Here is a 15652-nt window from a genome sequence, read left to right as displayed (position 1 = left end):
AAAGAGACCTCACTGAGAGTATCATCAATTTCAATTATGAAGGACATAAAAAGGAGCCTAGTGTTGTAAAGTCAAACCCAATATCATAAAGCCCCATCGGGGGTGTAAGGAGAGAGTGTAACCTCTTGGAAAGAGCACAGATGACCCGGGTTCCAGTCACATCTCTGCCCTTGGCCTGTTGGCCCTGGGCAAGTCACTCGATCTCTCTGTGCCTCAGTTTACTCCTATGTAAAATACTTGCTCTCCCTACCTCTTAGATCATGAGCCCCCAGTGAGAGAGGGACCAGTGTATTGGAATATAGTACTTTAGACCATAATAACAATTATTATTATTAGGAACATCAGAAGTACTGTCCTGTGGGCAGGGAATGTATGTGTTAGATTGTACAAGTGCTTAGTACAGTGCTTTACACACAGTAAGTGCTCAATAAATACGATTTTCCACTGTAACTCAAAAAAGACTTACATCAGGAACTACCTATAAATTATCTGACTATGACTGTCATTTTGAGATCAGCTGTAGTAACGCTCCTGGAAATCTAGTCTTTTTTTTTAATAACCAAGGGGGTCAAGGGCCTCCCCAGAGAAGACAGATTTGATCGAGTTTGGCATATTTCCACAAAATGGCAGATTTGATGCCATCACAGAATGCTGCCTACCCAGGACAGCACGTCACATCTCCGTGTCTGATATTCCCAGATGCCGTCGGATGACACCCCAGCCAACCTCCAGTGGCCCGTTGCCCTGTTCCTAGCCCATTGCCGTGTAGATAACTAACTTTTCCATTATTACCCGGCCGGAAGAGACTTGCACAAGGGCAGTTCCGGGCTACTAACCACTGTATTCAAGTCACTGGTGGCACTGAAAGAGATGCCTCAGTGTGTGAAGGGCATCAGGGGTATTGCCCCATCTGCTCCCCACTAAGGCTAGGCACCCCACCGCCCTCTCCAAAAAGTTGCCCACGTAAAGAATATGGGACTCTTGCTACTTAATAATGATGATATTTGTTAAGCTCCTACTATGTGCCAAGCACTGTTTTAAGCACTGGGAGAGGTACCAAGTAATCAGGCTGTTCCACGTGGGGCTCACAGTATTAATCCCCATTTTACAGATGAGGCAACTGAGGCACAGAGAAGTTAATTGACTTGTCCAAAGTCCCATAGCTAAGTGGCGGAGCTGAGATTCTAATAATAATAATAATGTTGGTATTTGTTAAGCGCTTACTATGTGCCAAACACTGTTCTAAGCACCGGGGAAGATATAAGGTAATCAGGTTGTCCCACGTAAGGCTCACAGTCTTCATCCCCATTTTACAGATGAGGTGACGGAGGCACAGAGAAGTTTAGTGAATGCCCAAGGTCACACAGCTGACAGGCGGCAGAGCCAGGATTAGAACCCACGACCTCTGACTTCCAAGCCCGTGTTCTTTCCCTGCTGTAAATTGGAAAGAAAGGTCACCGAGTCTGTGAACTCTACAGGTACATGGAGTTTGGCAGGCATTCGAGAGGTGAATCTGGAACCTCTGCAAAGAAGATGGTGGTTTGGACCTGGGCAACCCAAATTACTTAGAGGTTGATTGTACAGTGTCTGGATTTTCTAGGTCTTTTCTGTTTTGCTCTCTTCCTTTTCCTTCCATCTTGACCCAGCTCATTTGAACTTCCACAAGTAGTTGGACGGGGGCAGAGGGCAAATAAATCCATTTTGGATTTGGTGGGATTGGCTTTGGGGGGGACAAGGAAAGGGGAAAGGGAAGAGAAAGAGGGTGGAGGAGGAATGGGGATAAGAATGAAATGCAGCCAGACTTTCAGCCACAGAGTGAACACTCGTTCAAAATACTGTCAGCGCTATCCGAGTCTACTTGCCTGGGACTCCTCACTCCTGCCGCCCAAGGGATCGATCTTGTTGCTACCCCCACGTAATAATAATGTTGATAATAAGTATGATATTTGTTAAGCTCTTACTATGTGCCAAGCACTGTTCTAAGCACCGAGGTAGATATAAGTTGATCAGGTCGGTCCCAGTCCCTGTCCCACATGGGGCTCACACTCATAATCCCCATTTTACAGATGAGGCAACTGAGACACAGAAAAGTGAAGTGACTTACCCAAGGTCACACAGCAGACATGTGGTGGAGTCGGGCTTAGAACCCGGGTCCTTCAGACTCCCAGGCCTGTGCTCTATCCACTAAGCCACGCTGCATGGCCCTCCGTCTTTGCTTTAGGCAGGGGTAGCACAACTCCGAGTACCTTCTCACTGTGCTTCGATCTCGCCTGTCATTCATTAATTCACTCAATAGTATTTATTGAGCGCTTACTATGTGCAGAGCACTGTACTAAGCGCTTGGAATGAACAAGTCGGCAACAGATAGAGACAGTCCCTGCCCTCTGACGGGCTTACGGTCTAATCGGGGGAGACGGACTGACGAGAACGATGGCGATAAATAGAGTCGAGGGGAAGAACATCTCGTAACAACATCTGTCTCGCCGCCGACCCCCAGCCCCTGTCCTGCCACTGGCCTGGAACGCCCTCCCTCCTCAAATCCTACAATTAGTCTCCCCGCCGTTAAAGCCTTATTGAAGGCACACCTCCTCTAAGAGGCCTTCCCAAACAAAGCCCCTCTTTTCCCCATCTCCCACTTCCTTCTCCATCACCCTGACTTGCTCCTTTTGCTCTTCCCCGTTCCCAGCTCCACAGCACTTAGGTACATATCATTAATTTTATTTATTTGTATGGATGTCTGTCTCCCCTCCCACCACACCCCCAAGATGTAAGCTTGTGTGGGCAGGGAATGTCACTGCTTATTATTGCATTTTACTTTCCCAAATGCTTAGTACAGGGCTCTGCACACATTAAGTACTCAATGAGGCTTTGGGGGGGGACAGTAGTTGTCAGATTTGAGGAGAGAGGGCTTTCCGGGACAGAGGCAGGACGTGGGCGGGGGGTCGGCGACGAGACAGGTGAGATCGAGGCTCAGTGAGGTTAGCACTCAAGGAGCGGAGTGTGCGGGCTGGATTGTAGAAGGAGAGAAGCGAGGTGAGGGAGAAGGAGGCAAGATGATGGAGTGTTATAGAGCCAATGGCGAGAGTTTTAGTTTGATATGGAGGTGGATAGGCAACCAGTGGAGATTTTGGACGGGGTGGGGAGAGTGACACGCCCTGAGCGTTTTTGTAGAAAGATGAGATGTTCCGGGCGGCGGAGTGAAGTATGGACTGGAGTGGGGAGAGGCGGGAGGTTGGGAGGTCAGCAAGGAGGCTGATGCAGTAATCTAGGCGGGATAGGATGAGTGATTGTACTCAGTACTCTGTGTACAGTACTCTGTGTACAGTAAGTGCTCAATAAACATTTGATTGAGTGATTGCTCAATGAGAGCCAGAGGATTGCAAGCCCATTCCTCATCGTAGTCAGGGATGGGCCCAGCAGACAGTGGCTCAGCTTGCACCCCCGTCCCTTGGATGTCACCCCTGTTCGGCTGCAGTGAGGCCAGAGGCCTGGAGAAAAAGAGGTGCAGGGACCCAGGTACGAGGGGAGGGGAGGGAGTATCGGAAGCACTGCGGCGTGGCCTAGTGGAAAGATCACAGGTCCTAGGAGTCGGGGCACCTGGGTTCCAGACCCGACTCTGCCACTTGCCTGTGGTATGACTTTGGACAAGTCTCTTAACCTCTCTGTGCCTCAGTGTCCTCATCTGCAAAATGGAGATCAAGTGCCCGTTCTCCCTCCCTTTCAGAGCGTGAGCCCCGTCTCCGACAGGGATTGTATCTACCCCAGTGCTTAGTGCAGCGATTGGCAGATGGTAAGCGCTTAATAATAATAATTGTGGTATTTGTTAAGCGCTTACTATGTGCAAAGCACTGTTTTAAGCGCTGGGGAGGATACAAGGTGATCAGGTTGTCCCACGTGGGGTTCACAGTCTTTATCCCCATTTTACAGATGAGGTAACTGAGGCACAGAGAAATTAAGTGACTTGCCCAAAGTCACACAGCTGGCAGGCGACCGAACCGGGATTTGAACCCACGATCCCTGACTCCCCGGCCCGTGCTCCTTCCACCGAGTCACACTGCTTCTCTAACAGATACCACGATCATTATTATTATCGTCTCTAGAGGGATCTGTTCGAATTGGAATTCGATTGTACAGTGAAGTGGGGTACAGATAGAACGCCCCTCGTACAGGTCCTTTCCTTAAAGAGGGGGAAAAAAATGGTTTATGTTTTCTGAGAAGATCAAAGTCGTTCTGCTTTACGGGAATTCTCTGCCTTTAGATCTGCCACAGGGAAATCTAGCCGTTCCCATATTGCACCCTTGTTTGGCAAAAGTAATAGAAGCAGCGTGGCCTAGTGGAAAGAACAAGGTCCTGGGAGTCAGGGGACCTGGGTTCTAATCCCGGCTCCGTCACTCGTCTGCTGTGCGACCTTGGGCAATCACTTCACTTCTCTGTGCCTCAGTTCCCTCATCCGGAAAACGGGGATTAAGATTGTGAGGCCCGTGAGGGACGTGGACTGTATCCAACCCGATTAGCTTGGAGCTATTCCAGCTGTTAGTACAGTGCCTGGCGCATAGTAAGCGCTTAACGAATGCCATTTAAAAAAAAATGTTTCCTGCAACCCCAAACCAAAGACAAGAAAGGAAAAGTAGGGAGAAATCTGTGCATGCACCTGAGCTCCAGAAAGAGACAGAATATACTAAACAGAAGAGTGGGGAAGGAGACTACGTATTTCCCTCTTGCCCTTTGCTTTAGAAAACCAGTTAGAACAGGGCCGCACAGGAGAAGGGGGGGTCGTCAGCTCTTGCCGAGAGAGAATTGGGACACAGCGAGGCACTGTTTGTTTTCATGTGGATTTGGGTAATAACACCACAGTGGGCTGAAAAGAAAAGGGGATTGGATTTACTATTGTTCAGAAAACACATTTGCCAGGGCCCCGAGACATCAGCTGTTCCTGAATTTCTGCCGTACAGTATGTCAAGATTTTTATTTCCTTTCTCTACACATCTCCGGGCTGGGCTCTGGGTCTGGGTTAATCACAGGTTCACGGCTGACAGGAGTTGAGAAGATGCAAAAGAATCTTTTGGGGGGGGGGGGGGGCGGGAAGGGGCAAGGAGAAGGGGGAGAGGGGAAGAAACAAGGTTCCCCCGATCTCATTCATTTTTCCCTCTGTTCGGCAGATGGAGAGCACCGATGCCCACGTCTGAACTGAATCATCCCGAGGAAGGGGGGAGAGAGCGAGACGAACACCGCGCAAGACTGTACCAGTTCTTCGGCTGTACCTAGCAGCATCACCACAGCAACCAGAAAATACAATTAAAAGGCAACTGAGGCAAAAGCAGAGCAGTGAGAGCGCGGCTCCTTACCTTCGGACATAAGGAAGGGAAATGATTATGCAGAGGAAGAAAGGCTATTTGACAGATCCGGCCACACCGTGGAGGAGGGAAGTGTCTTTTCATTAACAGGAATGTGCCACTGTTTACTCGGCAGAAAGGGGAGTGCCATGAGAGATACCGAAGAGACGATCTGCTCGTGGCTGCGTTTTTGCACGTTTTCACCCCCCCGCTGGCCCTGAGCTAGTTGGTAGAGGCCTACCGGCCCATCAGGTATTGGATAGTTATATTTTTTTTCCACAGGGTGCACCTGGCACGAGGATTGAAAGATAGAGCCGCTCCCGCTCGGAGGCACAGAGGGACACGGGGGGTCACAGCGCGAGAGAAGGCTCCAGTTCTCCACCCTTTAGGCTACCTCCTGCTATACCATGGGATGTAGGCAAAGCTCTGAGGAGAAAGAGGCGGCTCGGCGGTCCCGGAGAATCGACCGCCACCTGCGCTCGGAGAGCCAACGGCAACGTCGGGAGATCAAGCTTCTTCTCTTGGGTACCAGCAACTCGGGCAAGAGCACCATCGTCAAACAGATGAAGATCATCCACAGCGGGGGGTTTAACCTAGAGGCGTGCAAGGAGTACAAGCCACTGATCATCTACAACGCCATCGACTCCCTCACCCGCATCATCCGGGCCCTGGCCACCCTCAAGATCGAGTTCCACAATCCAGACAGGGCCTACGACGCCGTCCAGCTGTTCGCCTTGACCGGCCCCGCGGAAAGCAAAGGAGAAATCACCCCCGAGCTCCTCGGGGTCATGAAACGACTCTGGGCCGACCCAGGGGTGCAGGAATGTTTCTGTCGCTCCAACGAGTACCACCTCGAGGACAATGCGGCGTACTACCTGAATGACCTAGAAAGGATTGCCGCACTGGATTACATCCCCACGGTAGAAGACATTCTCCGATCTCGGGACATGACCACTGGCATCGTGGAAAATAAATTTACCTTCAAGGAACTGACTTTCAAAATGGTGGACGTGGGGGGTCAGCGGTCAGAACGCAAAAAATGGATCCATTGTTTCGAGGGAGTTACAGCAATAATTTTCTGCGTGGAGCTGAGTGGATATGATTTGAAGCTGTACGAAGATAACCAAACGGTGAGTGTGGACGCTGGCGACGCGGATAATGGGATAACGGTTGGTATTTTTCTAAGGGCTCGGCGTTTGGTTTCCATGGGATCTCCTGGTATCGAGCGGTGCGTGTCGGTTAACTCTTACTGGCTCCGTGGGCCAGGACCCTCTTCTGATTAGAAGGGATGCTTCAAGAGTTTTGGAGAGAAGCTACTTACTCCTGTGGTTTGGCGTTTCGCTTCCAGAATCAGCTAAGGATTTTAACTGAGCCGCTCTTGTCCATTACATGGTTTCACAAAGATGCACGGTGATAAGGAAAGTCTTTTATTGGAAGGGTAGCAAGGGAGAAGGGATTGGACCTTGGTCAGAGAGACTCACGCAGGTAGTTCTGAGGAGCAGATCCCTTTTATTGGACTCCTCTGCCAGATGAATCCAGTTTGCTTTCCTTTGTCTGATTTACGCAGGAGATTACAAGTTTAATGATCCTCCTACAAACTCAGCAGTCCCCTCCCAACCGGGGAAGACCTGACTGAGAATTTGGCTCTAACTAAATATACTTTTTCTAATACTAATTCCAATCCTCTGCTTACTTGAGCACGCAGGTATAGGAGTTCTGGAGCCGACCGTTTGTGCACAACAGTGGGTGAACCAACGGCCATGAATATATCCGACTTCACCTTTGGCTTGCCTCCCTAGCCTTGCATCAACGGTTGGTTCAGAATTTAAGCATCTCTTATCGGTGGCGGAGACTTGCTAGGAGGACGTTGTGAGAGATGACGTCTCTGACCCAGAGGGACCCACATTTCAATTAAATGAGCAGGTGGCCGGGGGATAAAAACACGAAGAGAACCCAAAGCCATTTCTGGGATGCGATTCTTCAGATGATTACTTCTCTTTTATTTCCATTTCCGTGGCCCCTCAGTCCATCCAGCTCTCTCCCTGTTTTCTCTTTGGTTCTTTCCCCCACCTGAGCTTCCCCGGACTTCATGTTGGCTTCCTCCATGTTCTAAAAGTTTCACACTCCACTTGCCCAGACCCAATGAAACATGATTGCTGCTGGAGGAGAACTGTGTTGCCAGGGAGCTGAGAGAGGAGCTAAAGGGCAGGTGGCTAGAGATGAATAAAAAGAAAGCGGCAGTTCTGTTGGCAGTGAGATGAAAATAAAGTAGATGAATGACGGGAATTCAGAGTTTGGGACTAAGGAGCTCAATTCTCCCCACGACGGTGATAACTCCCTCCCATTTTCCCCACTCAAAGCAGGCTCACGCCCTTTTCAGACTGAGTTTGCAGCATGAGAACCGGCAGAAACGCCTGTAGTCTCTAGCAGCGGAGCTTCCCCAGGGCTCTCAGAGAAACCAGGGGAACAGCATATTAGTAATCTCCTAATCCCCGTCCTTAGACCACCCTTCTCCACTCTCAAACAAACGCATCCCTTCCAGGGCTTCCTCATAACAAACCGCTGAGGTGGGAAGAGGCAGGAATTATTTTGCCGACTTCACTGATGGGGAGACTGAGGCACAGAAAGGTTTAAGTGATTTACCCGGGACCACATGGCAGGCCAGGGGAAGAGCTGCCACTACTTCTCGGTGCCTCAGTTACCTCATCTGTAAAATGGGGATTAAGACTGTGAGCCCCACGTGGGACAACCTGATTCCCCTGTGTCTACCCCAGCGCTTAGAACAGTGCTCTGCACATAGTAAACGCTTAACAAATACCAGCATTATTAAAACCTAGGTCTCCTCGTTGATAGTCCCTTGCCCCTAGACTAGGCCACATCCTAAGCGTGACTCGGGAACTGTTGTACACATGCCCACAAAGGGGCTTTTCAGTGTGGTCTAGTGGAAAGAGCGTGGGCCTGGGAGTCAGAGGACCTGGGTTCTAATCCCGGCTCTATTACTTGGATGCCGTGTGACCTTGGGCAAGTCACTTCACTTCTCTGAGCCTCAGTTCCCTCATCTGATTTTACAGGGGATTAAGACCGAGCCCCATTTGGGGCGGGGACTGTGTCCAGTCTGTTTATCTTAAATCTACCCCAGGGCTTAGTAAAGTGGTTGGCACACAGTAAGCGCTTAACAGATACAGGTTTAAAAGCATAGAAATGCTGGCTTTTTATGGGGAACCAGGGAGGACAACGATAGAACCTCTGGACTAATGGGCTCTCTGACCCCTTGGGAAGCAGCATGGCAGAGTGGATAGAGCACAGGCCTGGGAGTCAGACGGTCATGGGTTCTAATCCTGGCTCCGCTACTTGTCTGCTGTGTGACCTTGGGTAAGTCACTTCTTTGTGCCTCAGTTACTTCATCTGTAAAATGGGGACTAAGACTGTGAGCCCCATGCGGGACAGGGACCACCTCCAACCCGATTTGCTTGTATCCATCCCAGTGCTTAGTACAGTGCCTGGCACACAGTAAGCACTTAATAAATACCACAGTTATTTTCATAATCATCTTCTGCTTTAGACCATAGCTATGTAGCTCTGGATGGGTACAAGCAGAACACACAAAGAGCTGTTCCCTTTCCATAAAGGGAAGGGGAGGGATAATTTTTTTTCCATGTGAATGGAATTGTATTGAATACAATACAACACGGTTGGTAAATACAACCCCTGCCCCCACGGAGTTGTCTACCAACTCTGTCCTACAGTGCTCATTACCCAGTAAGCATTTAATAGATATCATCGATTGATGGATTCAAATGGGCAACCGCCCTGTTCTCCTTCCCAGAGGGTAGATTAATTCAGCAAACAGATGGTTGAGCAGATCTTGCTTTGCCAGCTGTCTCTTGCCTATGCATGGCCAACCAGATGAAGGCACTGGTCAGTGGGGGTTAGGATGTGTACGGAATGGTGGCAGGGGATTCTTCACAAAGGGGTGGGCAGGGCTGCATGGCAGTGGTTTGGCGTCTCCTCTCTTCCACAGATCAGAAAGCAGCGTGGCTCAGTGGAAAGAGCCCGGGCTTGGGAGTCAGAGGTCGTGGGTTCTGATCCCGGCTCTGCCACTTATCGGCTGTGTGACTTTGGGCAAGTCACTTCACTTCTCTGTGCCTCAGTTACCTCATCTGTTCAAATGGGGATTAAGACTGTGGGCCCCACGTGGGTCAACCTAATTACCTTGTATCAACCCAGCGCTTAGAACAGCGCTTGGCACTTATAAGCACTTAACAAATACCAAATACCAGAAAGACGCTGAAGAATACTTCCAAACATGCCCATTTCTCCCCTTCTGTAAAATAAAAATCTTCTCTCAACCCCAGTGCGCTCTTTAGTTATTGCCCCCATCTCCCGCCTTCCATTCCTGTCCACACTTCTCCGATAGGTTGCATACACCTGCTGCCTCTCCTCCCTCTCTTCCAACTCCCTCCTTGACCCTCTACGATCTGGTTTCTTCCCCCTTCACTTCACTGACACCCCACTCTCTAAGGTGACCCATCTGACAGACTCAATTCTGTCCTTACCCCCCCTTGACCTCCCAGTATTCTTGGACAGGACGGACCGCTCCCTTCTCCCAGAAACACTACTGAATCTCGGTTTCCCTGAGACAGCTGTCTTCTGGTATTGCCATTACCCCTGTGGCCTGATCCTTCTCAGCCTCTTTCACTGGCTCATTCCTTCCTTCCTTCATTCGTCTGTATTTATTGAACTCTTACTGTGAACAGAGCACTGTTCTAAACACTTGGGAGAAGACAATAGAACAATAAACAGACACATTCCCTGCCCCCAACGAGCCTACGGTCTGGCTCTTCCTCTGCCTCTCTCCCCTATCTGTGGGTGTCTCTCAAGGCTGTGATTTAGGTCTCCTCCTCCTCTTGATTTACAGCCACTCTGTTGAGGAACTCCTCTGCTCCACAGCTTCAACCACTATTTCTATGTGAATGACTCTCAAATCTATTTCACTAGCCCTGAGCTTTCTCCTCTTCTACAAACTTGCTTTCCCTCCTATCTCTCTATGGCTGTATCACCAGCATCTAACCTTCTCATCTCCACGTTCTCGCCCCGCCCCCCAAAATAATACTCTCTGCCGCCTCAATTAAAGTTGACAACATCACCAATCTTCTCATCTCTCAAGCCCACAATCCGATCGTCTTCCTCCCTCTCCTTCAACCCCTTCATTCGGTCCGTTGCCAGTTCATGTCGGTTCTTCCTCCGTAACGTTTCAAAAATCCACTCCGTCTTTTCTGTCCTAACGCATCGTTCCGTACGCTTGACCTTGGGCAAGTCCCTTCACTTCCCTGGGCTTCAGTCACCTCATCTGTAAAATGAGGATTTGAGATAGCCCCACATGGGACAGGGACTGCGTCCCACCCGATTTGCTTGTATCCACTCCAGCACTCAGTCCAGTGCCTGGCACATAGTAAGCACTTAACAGATATCATCATAATTATTATTACTGTTGTCATGTTCCATCTCCCATTATTCATCAGCGTGCAGTCTCTGTTCCTCTCAAGCAAACCAACTCGATGTGCCTCGTTCTCGTCTCTGTTCCCGCCGACCTCTTGCTCTTGTCCTCTGCCCCTGCCTGGAACCCCCTCCCACTTTGCATCTGACAGACCACAGCCCTTCCCAACTTCAAAGCCCTTCTGAGGTCACATCTCCTCCAAGAGGCCTTCCCTGAGCACTTTAAATATTTCATACTCGACCTCGGCACTTACATATATGCAAATGTACATTCGCTTATCGACTATATTCTGACATACTTATATTCCCTTTTATATCCTCACTGTTCTTAGTAGTTCCAGCGCTTAGAACAGTGCTCGGCACGTAGAGAGCGCTTAACAAATACCAACATTGTTAGTTTCGTTGCTTGTAGATATTTTATGTTTGCCTATCTTTTTTTCATCACACTGAGTGCTTACTGCGTGCAGAGCACTGGATTAAGCGCTTGGGAGAGTACAACGTAACAGTCATGTTTCCTGCCCACAACGAGCTTGCAGTCTAGACGGGGAGAGTGACATTAATATAAATAAATAAATTGGGGATATGTACATAAGTGCTGTAGGGTTGAGGGGCGAATAAAGAATGCAAATCCAAATGCAAGGGTGTATCCAGTCTGAGGCTTCCACAAAATGTGAATATTGTTCTTCCCTATTTAAAATAAAACACAGTTAATGTTGGTATCATTTTTAAAGATTGAGTATTCATTCATTCAGTCGTATTTATTGAGCGCTTATGGTGTGCAGAGCACTGTACTAAGCGCTTGAAATGTAGAATTCGGCAACAGATAGAGACAATCCCTGCCCAACAACGGGCTCACAGTCTAAAAGTATTGAAAGTGCAGAATTTCGCTTCTCTGTTCCAAGAATTTATGCACATGGCAGTGTGGGTGTTTTTGGCCTTTGGCTAGGTGCTCACCTACACCACTCATTCTTTTTTTTTTAAAAGGGTACTTATTAAGTGCTTAATATGTGTCAAGCACTGTCCTGAGCGCTGAGATAATAATAATGTCGGTATTTGTTAAGCGCTTACTATGTGCAGAGCACTGTTCTAAGCGCTGGGGGAGATACAGGTACTCAGGTTGTCCCACGTGGGGCTCACAGTCTTCATCCCCATTTTACAGATGAGGAAACTGAGGCACAGAGAAGTGAAGTGACTTGCCCACAGTCACACAGCTGACAAGTGGCCGAGGCGGGATTCGAACCCATGACCTCTGACTCGCAAGCCCGGGCTCTTTCCACTGAGCCACGACACAAGCCAAGCCAACCAGGGCAAAAACGGACCCTGTCCCACATGGGGCCCACAGTTTAAGTAGGAGAGAGGATAAGTATTGAGGTGTTTAACCTCCACAGTCCCTCTCCAGTTTATCGTCATTGCCTCAAGGTCAAGGAACACGATGTACTTTTGCTGTACTCTCCCAAGTACTCAGTACAGTGCTGTCCACCCAGAAGGCTTAAAATAAATTCCACTGAGTGATGGAATTTCAACCTGTCGTGCTTGGGCTTTCTTCTCCCATTCCGTGCATCCATCACACAAACAAGTGGAGGCATCCAGAAAACTGGTTAGGATCAACAACAACGGCAAGGCCTGTGTCCCCCCTGAAGACCCTCTTTCTTTAGCCCACAGATAGTTGCTTCTCTTACCACACGTGCTGTTGTTTCCTCCAGCCCCCTTCCAAATCCTTAATACTAGGCTCTCTTGATCTTTTTGAAAGATAGTAATGGTTCTTTCATGCCAACACTAAAGGGTAATTTGGCAGTGATTTGAATAGGGTGCTTTCGGTTCTGGCAAGGTCACAATTAACTTGGATGAGATGGTCGGGTCCATGGAGACTTGCTGTTAAAAATCACTATCTTAGAAAACCCAAGGAATTCAGAGACTAGGGAAGGAAAAGGTCATTATGTTATTTGGCTGTGTCAGTTGACAAAGGGATGATGTTATGACAGTATTTGTTGAGCACCCACTTAGTGCACTGAACTAGAACCTTGGGAGATACAAAATAGAGACTCAATCAGTGGTACTGATTGAGCACTGTGTTAAGCAATTGGGAGGATACAACAGAGTTGGAAGACTTATTCCCTGCCCATAGTGAGCTTACAGTCTAAAGGGGGAAATAGATATTAATATAAATACATTCCAGATATGTACATAAAGTGCAGTGGGGCTGGCGGTGGGGTGAATACTGAGTGCCCAAAGGGTACAGATCCAATTGCATCGATAGGGCAGAAGGAAGAGCGATTTGGGAAAGGAGGGCTAATCAGGGAAGACCTCCCGGTGGAGATGTGACCTTAATATACTTTGAAGGTGAAGAGAGTGGTGGTCTGGAGTATACGGGGGGGAGGGAGTTGCAGGCCAGAGGGAGGACGTGAGAAAGGGGTCAGTGGCGACACAGATGACGTATGCACTTAGATACATATCTACAGCACCTATGTACATATCCTTAAATTATAAATAAGTTATTTATTCATATTAACATCCATCTCCCCCTTTAGACTGTAAGCTTGTAATGGGCAGAGAACATGTCTGCTAATTCTGCTGTATTGTACTCTCCCAAGTCCATAGTACAGTACTCTGCACATAGTAAGCACTCAATAAATACCACTGTTTAGTTGATCAGGACACAGTGAGCAAGCTGGTGTTAGACGAGCAAAGTACGCAGGCTGGGCTGTAGTAGGAGATCGGTGAGGCAAGGTAGGAGGGGGTAAGTTTATTGAGTGCTGTATGTTCCTTGTCTACAAGAAGCTTACATTCTAATGGGGGAGACAAACATAACAATATTTACAGTTACCATTATCCAAAACAAATAATTGCTTTACCCCGACACTTTTACATCCTGGACTCCCGACGAGACCAAAGAGAGTCCGAGTGATTTGCCGAACAGACAGACCAGTTTCCAAGAGGGGCTAAAAATAGCACCTCAGGTTGGCCCGGGACCATTCAAGGCCTTCTGAGCCACGCTCACATCTTGCCCCACGTGATCCCCCGCCCCATCCCCGCCATTCTGTCCAGTGCCTTTTTTACCCCTACTCAAAATGAAAAGTCAACACCTTTACACTTAGAGGCCCTTTGCTGCTGCTCCAAGGGGAAATGACAGAAAAAATTGCACCAGGTTTGTGCCCCTGAAGTCGAGGTGTTAAAAATGTGGTGAGACCCTGCTTGTATACTTTCCTAGCACTTAGTACATCCCTGCACAAAATGAGCACTTAATAATAATAATAATAATAATAAGCACTCTAGACTTTAAGCTCATTGCGGGCACGGAATGTGTCTGTTTATTGTTGTATCGTATTCATTCATTCAGTCGCATTTATTGAGCACTTACTGTGTGCAGAGCACTGTACTAAGTGCATGGAAAGTACAATTCAGCAACAGATACAGACAGTCCCTACCCAACAACGGGCTCACAATCTAGAAGGGGGAGACAGACAACAAAACAAAACAAGGAGACAGGCGTCAGTAGCATCAAAATAGATAAAAAGAATTATAGATATAGACACATCATTAATAAATAGAATAATAAATACGTACAAACACCCAAGTGCTGTGGGGTGGGGAAGGGGATAGAGCAGAAGGAGGGAGTAGGGGCGATGGGGAGGGGAGGAGGAGCAGAGGAAAAGGGGGGCTCAGTCTCGGAAGGCCTCCTGGAGGAGGTGAGCTCTCAGTAGGGCTTTGAACGGGGGGAAGAGAGCCAGTTTGGCGGAGGTGAGGAGGGAGGGCATTCCAGGCCAGAGGTAGGACGTCGGCCGGGGTTGACGGCGGGTCTCCCAAGCACACAATTACAGTGCTCTGCACACAGTAAGCGCTCAATAAATGTGATTAAAAGAGTGAATGAATATTATTATTTCTACCTCCAATGGCCTCACCAAATTGCATTCATTATGCTCTGGGTATCACCTGCCGCTCTCTGAGCAACGGTCTGCCTGAGGTAGAAATCTATCTGGGCCGATGAGGGCTTTTAGTTTCCCTTTAGTTCTCAACAGATTCGAGATAATTGGGAACTTATTTCAACCTAGAAACGACTGAATAATCATTGAATTCTCAGAAAGGATTTAACCTTTCATGCTCTGCCGATAAAAGGTTTCCAGGGAAAATAGCCAGCACAAGGGAAACAAAATTCGCTAATGAACCCTTCAGAACCGGGAGATGAGATTATAAAGAACGAGCCAAACAGAAACATCTGAGTTCAGGTCCGGTTATTGTTTTAAGTAGTTTGTTTTATACATCTCTGCAGATATATGACCTTTCTTATCTCTCTTCTAGCAGCTCATTTCTCTGCCAATCTTGTTAAATGGCTTTTGTGTTCCATCAGTTCTATTAGCTAGTGCCGGAGTGGAAGGTTTACTGCGGTCACCTTTTCGCTTCCGGTTTGAACGCGAGTTCCTCAGACCGTACATCCGACAGGCCCCGCTCCCTGGACCACAGAATCCACACAGATAGCCAGGTGTCTGCCCCATGAGTTTCATTTAGGGGGAAGCAGCATGGCTCAGTGGAAAGAGCCTGGGCTTCGGAGTCAGAGGTCATGGGTTCGACTCCCGGCTCTGCCACTTGTCAGCTGTGTGACTGTGGGCGAGTCACTCCACTTCTCTGGGCCTCAGTTACCTCATCTGGAAAATAGGGATTAACTGTGAGCCTCACGTGGGACGACCTGATGACCCTGTATCTACCCCAGCGCTTAGAACAGTGCTCTGCACATAGTAAGCGCTTAACAAATACCAACATTATTATTATAATGAATCTTCCAGAGCTTGAGCATCAGTAGATCTTTCAGCGGGACATCAGAGAACTTC

General features: G+C 48.5%; 2 protein-coding genes across 4 annotated transcripts in view; one reads left to right on the top strand and one right to left on the bottom strand.

The window, feature by feature from the left end:
• The window catches only part of RSPH14 (radial spoke head 14 homolog), a 255007-nt gene that overhangs the window by 94690 nt on the left and 144665 nt on the right, over positions 1 to 15652 (bottom strand). The window lies entirely within an intron of this gene.
• Positions 1 to 15652, top strand: part of GNAZ (G protein subunit alpha z) — a 185371-nt gene that overhangs the window by 50672 nt on the left and 119047 nt on the right. Inside the window, exon 2 of the mRNA XM_029053853.2 lies at positions 5160 to 6463. Within this exon, the coding sequence (XP_028909686.1) occupies positions 5741 to 6463 (723 nt within the window). The 5' untranslated portion in view covers positions 5160 to 5740. The remainder of the gene's footprint in view (positions 1 to 5159; positions 6464 to 15652) is intronic.

Source organism: Ornithorhynchus anatinus, chromosome 2, assembly GCF_004115215.2.
Source record: "Ornithorhynchus anatinus isolate Pmale09 chromosome 2, mOrnAna1.pri.v4, whole genome shotgun sequence".
NCBI classification, from domain to species: Eukaryota; Metazoa; Chordata; class Mammalia; order Monotremata; family Ornithorhynchidae; genus Ornithorhynchus; species Ornithorhynchus anatinus.
Note: the sequence above shows the minus strand (reverse complement) of the source record. Positions and strands in the feature narration are given on the sequence as shown.